Raw genomic sequence first — 13095 nt, forward strand, 5'->3', positions numbered from 1 at the left:
ACACCGAGAAATTTCGTACGACTGCCAGGACCTTTCTGCTAGCCTGTGATCGGGGGATCAAACCAATAGACTACCGATAGCCCTTTCAATTATCGGAACGATCGGAACGATCGGAACGATCGGAACTCGCCGTCTACCACTTCTCTTCGTAACGTGGGGCAGTGTCCCTGTTTGAGTTCTAAGCACGCTGAAACCGCCAGGCTCGTTCAAGCTCTTTTAGATAGATTCTCGCCTGTTCCTTAGTCGAGTTATGATGCCATCGATCTGATGCGTTAATGGACAGCTTTGACAGGCAATGATTGTGTCTAGACGCACCTAGTTTAGATTTATACGCGCGAGATATTTCTTGGGAGAAACTGCGCTTGATTATTGGTTGTTCGAAGTAATTTATGAGTAGCGCTGGTCAACGTTCCAGGTTGGTTCACCGGAGGCTCCGAATACGAAGCTGTGTTCAATCTTCTTACAAACCATTCGGAAATTTTATAACTGACTTTTACCATCGATGCCATTCGAAAAATGTACTTTATTGAGATATCAAAGTCGTAAATTTTCAGAAACGAAGCAGTCCAAATATTAACTCTATTTAAATTCTCAAAAGAAAAAAAAAAGAAAACGATTTACCATCAAATGGAAAAGATTTTTAGCTAAATCTAAAAGTAACATTTTAACAATTGAAAGTTTGTAACCTTCGGATGATAAATAATGATATTACGAATAGAAGACAGTATTCGTAAACAAAGATATACAGAATCGAGTTCGATACTGAAATCTCCACAAGGAACCTAATGCTTCTTTCGTTTCCTAATTAATTACGTATCCGTGTCCGTGTATTCGATCTTCAAAATGTTTTACGGGGAAGCACAAAAGAACTTGTCTATGTACGTCACTGTTGCCCGGGTTACGTCTCTGCTCGAAAGGTTTTTGGGGTCATCGACCAGACGAATATTAGGATACCTACTGTTACGTTATGATAGCCCTGTCACGATGTGTGACTCGAAGCACTTGAACGACTAACCCTTTCCTTCAGCTCGAATCGCGCGGATATTCTCATATGTGAAAGCAGTGGGGTTCGCGGATTTGCAGATAGCTCGAACCCGCGTCTCGTTTTCTTAGAATTAATTCTTTTCCAGTACGTAAAAGTCTTGGTCGCGTCGGCGTCTATCAGGAGCGACGCATCGGGGACACGCACGTTTTTCTCGTGAAACGACAACCGATAGGAAAGTTCGGTTTTCCCAAGCGATTCATGTTACTCTGATAATACCGGAAGGCACCGATTGATTGGAAACCCCACAATGGATTCCACCTGATCACCGAGCATCCACAACCTGGCTATGACATCCTGGTGTTGAAAAAAGTTGGGCAAGTTTTTTTTTTTTTTCACAACACTCGTTTTCCTCTCTACACAAATGCGAAAGCAAAATACAAATATTCGACGATAATAGCATCCCTTTGTCTCGAAATAAATTAGAGAAATATTTCAAGTGATTCTTTTATTTCAATATTATTTGCTGTACATACTCGGGGTCGCAGTATGGAAACGAGGAAATTTATTTGAATTACTTGGGCAACCTCGATATTACGAGTACTTGGTTTATTTAATAGGAGAGAATTATAAATAATAATTGTAAATTTTGTAATTACAGATTTCATATTTTTAGGAATTTCTAATATTAAGTAGTGCGTTAAGAAATTGTACTTTGCGTTACGGGAACTATTTATTTTCGTTATTCGTCGTTTAGTTCAAACGGTGATAATACTCTTCCATCTTCTGGAATGATAAATAAGCGCTTAAAGTGGACCGATAAAGGGGTATAATCAATTGTAACGACATTCTCGTGAACAAAGGGAAGTCGAGGAAATTCCAAGGGTCTCATAGGTTGATAGGTGGTCGTATTGGCTCCCTTTGTATACAGAGAGGATCGAAGACACGAAAATCTCTTTACTTGTTAATCGCGTTTTATTTCTAAAGATATAGTAGCCATTTTAACGGACAAACGAAGCGAAGTTACCTACACAAATTGTCAATAATGGAAAAAATACCGGTACCATAAAAAAGTACTAGTGCAATCCTGTAGAAAATAAAATAAATTAAACACACGAGTAAAATATCAACGCTTTGTTCCGAACATTAACATTAAGCTTAATTTGTCGGTGCAAAGGGCAAAAATATAATGTAATAAAAACATATTAGAACGAATGAGAAAAATTAATATCTACTGTAAAATATCAAATCAAGTATGCTTTGTGACGATCTACGAGTCGGCTTAAGTAAAACGAGAATGTTTAGTGGTAGAGAGTTAGGGCGTGAGCGATAGAAAACAATAAAAGTCAACCGGAATTAGTGACGGGGCACAGTTGTAAAGGGGAAGCAAATGCTGATTGACCTCTTCGTAGTTCTGCATACTGGATAGAGTTTCTATGAATGTTTCGTCGCCGCCCACAACCCTTCCTCGTTTCTCTGCTTTTGTCTTCTACGATTTCTGACGAATGCATGGAACAATCAGGTGTGACGATTGAAACCGCTTTCGATTCTCGCGGCACCAGTTTCCATGTTTCGAATATGTATGTAGCAAAGAGTGGAGATAGACGAAGGAACACGCGGAAGAAACGACTTCGAGGCTCGAGATTCTCGCCCGTTATAACATCCTGATCACTGTCACCGCATTCCTTTTATGCGGAGTCACTCAAGCGAAACGATAGATTTATAATTCGCTCGAAACAAGTCAACAACATCAACTTATTTCTATTTTAAATACTCCATTGTCGAAACAAATATTACGATATTTATCTCCGAAATTCAATAATTACTTTACCATTTCTACATCATTAATGGTACGAAATTATTTCTGAACGTATTTACACCGTATATTGGAACCTCAAGAAATGTTTCTTAAGCAAACATAATCAACGAGATTTCGATTGATGATTCTTAACTATTAAAACAGAACTGTGTATATACTGTGATTCCATAGTAATGAAACTGTTTATCTTAGCAACTCTTAGCAACGCTGAATGTGACGGATCGATCGTGACAAGTGGGTCCAAACATGTTGTCCTATTACAGCACCCCAAGATTCTTTTGTTCTCTACGATTGTCGTAGGTCGTGATTTCCTTGGCCATGATGTGTGTCCATTGAACGACGATTTCTCGAGCCTCATATTACCCTGTAACATAGAGGAGTTGCTCCATTGTCCTCAGTTTTCTTTGGCTGCCTCAAGACACTCGATTTCATTGTCAGTGGTCCGAACGGTGTCGACGTGTCACTTTTCCTCGTGTTGCCTCTCCCACCATCATCGTGTTGCGTCTTCCACCATCGTCGCGTTTGCACCCACACCGTGACGGAAGTGCTCTCACGCAAGCTTTATCGATTCTCGGCTTCTTATACGTAACATGACGCGCGCATTGCGAATGTAATCACGCGCGCATACATTCAATGCTACCGTAAAAATCCTCTTATACAGTCGACGTCTTGGACTGTCCTCCCAAACGTTAACTCCACCACGATCATTCACTCCTTGCACCCAGTTTCTGCAAATTACTCTTCGCTTCTGAAATCCCGATACTGAACAGTATTCGACTATCACCGATCATCGATAATTCACTCTGGTGATGATTGGGACGTGACATTATGTCAATTTTGGCATCAATTTATAAAATCAATCGTATACGATATTAAAGTAGCATTGGTTACTTCAATGTATCTAGATACATACGTATGTTTCCTCTTGCTTAAGCAATAGTTTAAAATAGAAAAAGTAATTTCTTTGATGTAATTGATCTTAACAAACTGTACCAAATACGTTAAATATAAAGATGCGTATCAGTTGCATTATGCATATATTGCAACTTTATATTTAATATATTTGGTACAGTTCACTATGACGAATTTCTTCGAAAGAAATATGTATATTCCTTTTGCATGGTGAATAAAAGTCCATTTATGGAAAACTGTGTCGTGTTCTTTCTGTGTTCTGACGGAACTAAAAATCGACTGACTTCAAATTGATTACCCGAGTTTTATAAGTAACGTTTTCTATATATGTACTCTGTGACGTGTTCGTCATCAATAGAGATCTGGACGTGCCTCGATTACGTTCAATAATCAACGCGATATTTTCTTTGTTTCTCGATTTGGCCACGGAAACCAAGATCCTTAAATCCTTAACATATTTAACAACTACAATGCCAACATCAGAATTATTAAACATACCGTTATCGCCAAATTACTTTTCCAACTCATTTCAAACTGTTATTTTCTAAATAAAATTTGTTGCACGAGGAATATGATTTTATTTGATGTACTTACCGTAAACAAACAACCAATCGTTCTCTCATAGAAATACATATGTAGGTTCTTTTCAGCGTATATATTGTTTGGATATCTTGTATTTGATCCAGAAAAAAAAGCGTTAAAAGAATACTATGGCGTCCTGAAGTATCCATGAAATTTTTGTCCATGATCTATTCATTGTTTATAAATAATAAATTCTCATTTTGCTAAATCGTCTTTTCCTTCTTTGATGTTTTTCTTTTACCTCACCTTCTTCATTCAAACATATTGCCATTTAGGCAAATACTCAATTGCAAATGGTGTTTCATTGTGCTATATAAAATTATTTATATAGCCCTAGAACTCGTATCTACAGAAAATTAACATCTCAAATGGAACGATACTTTTTCCACGTTAATATTAATTCTACACCTCTTTTCATAGATATCTTCTTCTTGTAATATAGTACATGTTTTTTAAATTCCAAAGAATGTACAGTCTTATTTTGTTACGAACATGATTGTTATTATTAAAAATCCAACAGAGGTTCTTACCTTGGATATCTCTTATTCTTTGTTCAGATCCGATATGCGTATCTGCAAATGTACTATTTACTTATTGATCATTCTAACAAGGTATGTGTAAGTCCTTCGAGTCATTAATTTAATTGAAACTTTGCACGTTTGTAGATTTAATCATCCAGTTCAAGAAAATATAGCATTATAAAGGCAATTACTCAATAGTTTTTATGATATTTGTGATTAGAGTTTTATTATTGCCGTAACTATGGATTTATTTCGGATTATTACCGAATATTGTGGTTTAGCGGCAATATCTGAAAATTCGAGTCCCGTCTGTAATTAGTAGTTTTCTTTCGCAATCTATTTTTTATTTCGTATTCATTTCTCGCCCATGAAAGCGTATAATTTTAAATAAATTGTAAATAAAATTTCTTAATAAAAAGTTTACTTTTTACAGTTTCTTATACCAGTGTATATTTGTAACAAAATAATCAGAATATTGTGCAAGAAAAACACATTAAAGCTTTGTCAACAGACTCTGAAAACAAATAAATCATAATGAGAAAATCATTCGTCACCGAATAAATATAAGAAAGTACTTACTTATTGTTGATTACAGCAGTGGTACTTACCATAGAAACAGGGAAAGCATAGATCGACATCTTGCACATCGAATAAGCGGAGTATCATTACACGAACATCTGCTTTTTATTAATAAGCAGCTGCAAATCACGTGTACTTCATACTTATACAAGCGATAGGTTTTGTATTTCCTGTATATAATGATAATTTATATTTTTGTCTTCTGTTTGTAATAAATAAAATTACTATGAAAAATTATTCTTCTTGCACAGTATTCTTATTATTTTGTAACAAATATGTACTAGTATAAGAAAGCGTAGAAAATAAACTTTTTATTAAGAAATTTTATTTACAATTTATATAAAATGATATGTCTTCGTGGGTGAAAAATTAATACAAAATAAAAAATAGATTGCAAAAGGAAGCTGTCATTTAGGGGGGAGATTCGAACCCTAGCTACTCCAGTATAGGCATCTTCGGATGTTGTCTCGAAACCGCAACAGTGATCGGAAATTATGTGAAATAAATTCGTAATTATGAAAATAATAAAACTTTCATCATAAATATCCCAAAAACTATTGAGTAGTTACCCATATAATGCTACATTTTCTTGAACTGGATGCCTAAATTTACAAACATGCAAAGTTTCAAGTAACTCAATGATCCGAAGTACTTGCACTCTCCTTGTAAGTGCAATTTATTCGAGGCCCGCGAATTCAAGCAAAGTGTCTCGGTGTTGAGCTTACGATGTCGCGGAACGCCTTGTTGGAATTAAAACGCGCACCTCCTTTGCAATCATGCTGCCCTAGTACCGTTGACATCTGCGCGATTTATCTTTCTTCAGCCCGGACAAATTGAATTTACTTGCTACGAGGAGGGGCTCGTCTGCCATCCTCGAGGACGACCAGTTGCTCGACAACTATCTGCCAACTATGGTCTCCTGATTGTGCGTGTGCTCGCACTATAAAAACAAAACCAACGGACGCGCCACGACAGGTGAAACGAAGAGACGTGCGTGCACACGACCAACAGGTGCTGTGACGCAGATAAACGTGTATAGGCTCATAGCGTTAGCCATCGATGTTAGTGCGCGAACCGCCTTCGGTAGACCAGAAAGTCATCTCGAGCCACCAACGCTTATCGCCGTCATATTATCCTAATACTACTCGTGTCTACTCGTCTTTGTCCGTACGACAAGCGAGCATAATTTACGAGCTCTGAGACCCTCGCATCTGTCGCCCTGATATTCGGGAATGATGGACTAAAGCGAGGAATGCGATCGTGAAATGGAGGAAGATAACACCAGATCGTGCACGAACCATTAACAAGGAATCAAATTTATTTATCTTACGAGTGTAATTTTGAGATAATTAATTCTTCGTTTACCGATGCATTGATAGACGATTTCAACACTTACACGGTGCAATACCTTTTTTTCAATTAAGCAAATGTTTCAACTGTATATTTCATAACGTTTAGGTTATGTATACAACCTCGGGTTTGAGTTAAATACCTACAATAATTGTTAGAATTTTTGGTTATTGGTGCGATTAAATAATAACTCGGAATTTCTATTTTATAATAAAAATATAATAAATCAAACTTTATAAATCAAACTTTTATAAATTATATTTATCCTTTGCATGCGTTCTTTTCGAGATCGGCTTTCAGGCTAACTGCAAATTGCAGTTTGTCACGGTAACAAACTTTTATTTTGTTTAATAAACATCACGTATTCGTAGAATGAAATCTTCTGGAAGATTCTAGAATGATATTTCATATATTCACATTCATATACACATGCATATATTCATATATACACATATATGCACATACATGCACATACATGCACATAAATGCATGCGGCTACCAGAGATGATTTTTGTTCTGTTATTCTTAGATGGTATTGGAAATTCAGTAGTAGTCAAATATGGAAAGTAGAGAATAGGTATTGCGAGGGTGGATAATAATGAACCACGTTGATAAGTAAGATGAAAAATGTAATTCATGAACAGAAAAATGAAGTTGTACGATAACACAATAGTCTACTTCTCTCACGCACGCTTCTACTGCGGACACTCTCTTCTCACTCTATAATACACAATTGGTTGCTCAATAAGTTTCGTCGTTCGATAAGAAACGAAGCTATTAGGTTTGTCGTTTTATTTTTCTAAAGATGGTACTACGGAAGTGTCATAGTATCCTTTTACAATGAAATAAACGACAAAACTTATCGAACAACCTAGTATATGCTCTGTTTCTCAACAGAGTGTGACACCATGCACATTTCTCTCACTCCGACTCTCTTCACCCATACCATATACAAAACACCTAAACCATACCACACTACACTCATTATCGTAACATAAACTTAAAGCTACAGTCGCTCACACAATAATTCCACACATACTCACCACTCTCATCCTTTCATACAAACATTATTCCCTTTTACATCCAAATATCTTCAATTCTTTGCTTAACAAATTCTTTGCTAACCAGTATCACAGGTATAACAAATAGACAGCTATGTACCTAACATTTCGAAAACAATATTTTATTTAAATGTCTTCAAACATTTACACTTACGATATGTAAACCGTTTTCTAACAATAAATATTACAGTGGTTAGTATACTAGATTGTTCAATAAGTTTTGTCACTTTTCCATTGTAAGAAGACACTATGACACTTCAACTTTGAGCACCTGTAAATATACGAACGAGTCGACAGACCTTTTGTTCATACTTCTTGCGTTGTTTTATAAACACACAAAGATAGAATAACTTGTGTAACTAAACCTTTATGCTTCAGTCTGTGAAAGGCATTCGAAAGCTACAGATCGTGAAGTTATAAGAATTTTACATCGAATATTCGATAAAATAATAAGCGAAACGTGTGTTCATTTTCGTCGTCTCATATTATATGAGCTCCGAAAAGGAAATACGGCAACGAGTGCAGCAAATAACATTTGTGTTGTTTATGGAGAAGGTGTTTTATTACGAAAACATAATTCGTAGTCTGGTGAACGAAACGAGAAATTTGTCAGTGCGAGAAATGTCGCAAATGCTAGATATGTCAAAATCATGTGTTCATAGATATTTGAAGACAATGAGCATAATGTCAAAGCTAGACGTACGGGTACCGCATCAGCTCACAGAACCTAATCACTTTAATCGCGTGGCAACTTGCATATCGTTGCTCGAACGTAAAGAAACGGAACTCTTTTTGAAATTACAAATAAAAAATAGATCGTGTACGAAACTTGGGTTGAAAGAGAAAATCGAGCAGGACGGGTTGCAAAACTTGATTTACACCCTCGCAAAGTTCTTCTTTCTGTATAGTGGAACAACCAAGTAATTTTGTTCTTTAAACAAAATTCCGTAAAAACAAACAATTAATATTGTCCTGTATTGGGTTCAATTTGAATCATTAAGAAAAAAATTACAGAAAAACGTGCAAAACTTATAAATCGTAACAATGTGATTTTTCATCACGACAACGCCAAACTCCATATTGCATAAAGCGTGCAAAAAAAAATGACACGAATTTGGTTGCGAAATATTATCCCATCTATCTTATTCTCCAAATATCACACCGTCAGACTTCGTTTCGATCGTTATAACTATTTAACTGACAAGAAATGTGACAATGTGAACACAACAGAAAATGCTTTATAAAAATGTTTGAATTATTAACCAAAGAAATTTTATACCAATGGGATCGTGTCGTTGCCTAAAAGATGGAAGAAGGTTGTGCAAAGAGAACATTTTTTCGTAAGCTTCGTAGATAAAATTAAAATATTATTTTATACGGTAGAAAATAATGGCACGAACTTATGGAATGACTTAATATAGTAGGTGTATATATGTACTTTTGTTCTACTGGAGAAGAAAGTGGATCACGATTAGTATTTTTAGTTTTAAGTTTTATATCTTCAATTAGGATATTACTTGTTAATCGTGACTCACTTTCTCTTTCCGTAGGCAAAAAATACTCGTAGAAAAGCACGTAAACATGATGTTTATCTTTCACTTGTACACATTATGCTAATCCGAAGATTTGTACTATTAACATTATCACCACATATGTATTGATCAACGTAATCCTTAGAAAACAGTTTGTACATGAAAACCATTTGTTTTTTTTTCCACACGTTTGTAACAAATCGGCTTAGCTCCTTTTTAAATATTTATTTGCTATACTCTCTCATTTGATCATTTTTATCTATTTCGTTTTCTTGTATGCGTACGTTGTGTAATAATACCTCGGTAATTATTTTTTTATATTAAAAAATTTAATTTTATTCAAGCTCAAGTACCTATATTTTCATCGAATCGTAGAGTCACGATTCTCTCGTAAAGGAAACGATATTTGTTTACTGGTTTGCTAACCTTCTTAAACATCAATCATTTTATTCACAATTTTAATGATTACTTTCATGATACAATATGAAACAAGCGTGTGTCACAGTACCTTGGAAGAGGTAAATAGACAATATTAACAGTAATACTGAAAATCTAATAACCTAGTTTAAGAGTTCTTATTTGAGATTGTTTATTGTTACTTTATCACAATTTTTGACCCGTTAAAGATCTTCATTTTAATAATGTTCTTCTGCGAATAAAAGTTTTCTAAATGAATTATATATCATTTAGTGGTTTACTTGTAATCGATTTGCATATTTTAAATTTTAAGTTGACATAATCCCACCATGACTATTTACATTAATACTCTCCATACTCTCCTTACTCAAGATATTCATGAAACAATATATTTTGAAAGAAATAGAAAGTTACCGAATGAGACTTCATTCGTGTCAAACATAATGTAAAGAAAACAATAGAGAAAGTGTTTATGTCCGATTGAGGATCACTCGAACATTTATTATGACATCAGTTTTCAACTATATTAGCTAATACGTGTAAGTCAATTTCGGTGAGAAAATGGACTAAGAAAAATTTCAATTGTAATAACTTCTAAACTAGTAGTTTAAATTGCATAAGTCTCTTAATACTTTCTTGTAAACGAGGAAAAAATGCATCGAATAATGTATTTAAAAGTATGGGACCCGATATAAAAAATAGGTGCAATTGAAGTTTTTAAATGCATTAATGCATACAATTACACACATCCCAAATCATTTAACTTTGTCTTACATTTTTTTCCACCTATGAATATTTTAAAGATATAGGTTACCTCCCTTGCCTGGGATACACTGTATAATTAACCACGTCAGGAATATAAAACTCTACTAAGCCATGGTTTCCTAATACCGTTGACATCCAGACGATTTGTCTTGTTTCCCTACCAAGCAAACGCATTTTATGACTCGTTTTATGTGCCCCCGACCAATGGCGAAGTAGCTCGTTTCCGGTTAATGCGGCGAGTCCAGGAACACCGTTCCTGACAAACTTCAACACGTCCATGGTATCCTGATGCCACAATATTCTGAATTCTCAGAAAAAAAAAGTACTCCACGTATTTCTTCATTTCACTACACAAGGCTTTCGTTATATTCGTATTCATGAATAATTTTTCAAATTAATCTAATTTATTTACTTTGATACGACGACAAGTGCTTTGTTATGCAGAGATACGAAACGACATCCTCATCTTTCTTTTTCTGCGTGTCGATTAAAATTTGTAATGAAACTAATTATTTACACCATAATATTATTCTCTAGTAGTTCAAATTTAATAAATTATAAACATGTATTTTTCTTTGAATTTGAAGTAAATTCAATTGGATATGCGAAATTCTTGATGTATTTTTTGTTAAATTATAATATGTCATTTGACAGTACACGTTGGTATGAAAATTTCATCCGTGCGGTGGTATTGATTTTCTATATATGTTAATGCATACGACCGATCGCAATAGCAGACACGTGGCCGCTGTTCGTGATAATTTCCTGGTCAAATCTTCCGGAAGTCGATGAAAAAAAATGTTGAGTCTATCGAAGGCCAAGGGCACTTGTCATATTTGATCAACTGTCCTCACTCGGGAAACAAATGATCTTCTTCGCGAAAACTAAAAGAGCATTTTCATCGACATTTTCTTGTTTACCGTAAATGTAATAATCGAAACGAGTAAAATTCCTCCAGCAGAAATATAATACACGGTGTAAATTGGTCGGTATAAATTAATAAACAAACTTGTTTATAATACAATTATTTTAAATCTATAGTCCTATTGTTTGTTAAAAAAGTGTAAATGTATCAGCACCCTATTTACACGATTTTATGAAAGTTTCATTACGTTGTGTTGAGAATCGTTTCGTATTACGTTCAGTTTCTTCGTTAATTAATTTTACAGCCGAGCTTAACTAATTATTTATCTCTAATAATTAGAGAAACATGCAAGCCTAGTGATACATTACCTCGATGGTGTAAACACGTGATGCTGAGTGAAGCGCAAACTTTGGCGACAGGAGCTCATAAAACCGAGGATGAAACTGGCCAAAAATTCAATGGAACGTCCTTAAAGGACAAGTGATCCTTTTTATGGAAGAAAGAGGATTGTTGGCCCCTAAAGGGCATACGCCTACGCACTTTTACTAGGAAACCATGAGGAAACGAGTGGTTGTATCTCGTGGCGGCCCTTTGAGTATCCTCCAAAAGGACTCAAAGCACATTAACCAACTCCCTTTAAAAAGAAAATGACAAACAAATAATATCTTCATTTTCTACTTATCCTGTATATATTCTTTATCTATTCTAGCTTTCTACAAATGTTAAAAGAATATTTGGAAAACTTTATATTAGAAGAGTATTTCGAAACCCAAAAGAACTTCGATTAATCGAACATAGATTAATCGAACATAGATTAATCGAATATTCGATTATTCGAATACCGTTTATCTGAAAGTTTCAATATTCAAACAGTGGAACCTAAGAAACGAAAACGAACGCTTTTTGGTAGATATTTTTTATATTATATTGTCGTATATTTTGAATAATGAATATTTATTATTAATTAAGAAATTTGAACGAGATTAACACATACGAATGAATAGAAAATAATAAGACTAAGATTTCATCGGGTGAAAGGCAATGAAACTACCATTGGAAATGGATAAATTTTTATTTCATGTTTTCTGCTTTACGTCAACGATAGAATATTCTCTAATAAATTATTAGTCCCACTTTGAAAGCTTAAACGTTCGATTATTGGAAGAAATTGATGGACATAATGTTTTCTTGGAAAGAAGGAACTAGATTGAATAGATTACGTAATTTCCACATCAGACTGGCTAGTTTGTGATAAATGTATGTAATAGTCAAATTACAATGAAATATATTATCTTCAATTACAGCAAGTACTTTAAATTCCATAATAAATATCAATTGAAGGTAACCATAGAAGAAAATTTCAACAATATTCAGAAAATTGACTAGATTATATTGTTTTCTAAGCATAGAATGCTTCTCGATATCGTAGTGCGATGTAAAACATATCTAATAGGTTGTTCAATAAGTTTTGTCGAATGACAAAGTCGTATTAGTACTGTTCTACTGTTTCACTGTTAAAAACTGACAAAACTTATTGAACAACCTACGAATATCTATAAGTATACTATAAGTATATTCTATAAGTATCTAAAATCTGTGGATAAGGTATTATTACAATAAAATTCGAAATACAAACGAAATTCTACATATTTCTAGCCGGCTACTCGCAGAACTGATTCTTTTCATTTCTTAGGATACTTAATTCTGGTA

At 34.5% G+C, this 13095-nt stretch overlaps 1 protein-coding gene and 1 long non-coding RNA gene across 3 annotated transcripts in view; both read right to left on the reverse strand.

Moving 5' to 3' along the window:
• Positions 1 to 13095, reverse strand: part of LOC143143297 (uncharacterized) — a 48160-nt gene that overhangs the window by 17777 nt on the left and 17288 nt on the right. The gene's annotated exons all lie outside the window — the stretch shown is intronic.
• Positions 9045 to 11818, reverse strand: LOC143143568 (uncharacterized). Its single transcript, XM_076304949.1, has 3 exons — positions 11754 to 11818; positions 10570 to 10821; positions 9045 to 9105 (listed from the first exon to the last, which is right to left on the reverse strand). The coding sequence occupies exons 1-3, from the start codon at positions 11810 to 11812 to the stop codon at positions 9045 to 9047; spliced, it is 372 nt and encodes a 123-aa protein (XP_076161064.1). The 5' UTR covers positions 11813 to 11818.

This window comes from Ptiloglossa arizonensis, chromosome 2 (genome assembly GCF_051014685.1).
Source record: "Ptiloglossa arizonensis isolate GNS036 chromosome 2, iyPtiAriz1_principal, whole genome shotgun sequence".
NCBI lineage: Eukaryota > Metazoa > Arthropoda > Insecta > Hymenoptera > Colletidae > Ptiloglossa > Ptiloglossa arizonensis.

Excerpts from the sequence above, each read along its gene's own strand:
- LOC143143568 (XM_076304949.1), bottom strand. The coding sequence starts at position 11,812 with ATGAGCTCCTGTCGCCAAAGTTTGCGCTTCACTCAGCATCACGTGTTT. Across the intron at positions 10,822-11,753 it reads CACGTGTTTACACCATCGAG|AATATTGTGGCATCAGGATA; the intron begins GTAATGTATCAC and ends CTGAGAATTCAG. Across the intron at positions 9,106-10,569 it reads GTGTATCCCAGGCAAGGGAG|GCAACGACACGATCCCATTG; the intron begins GTAACCTATATC and ends TCCATCTTTTAG.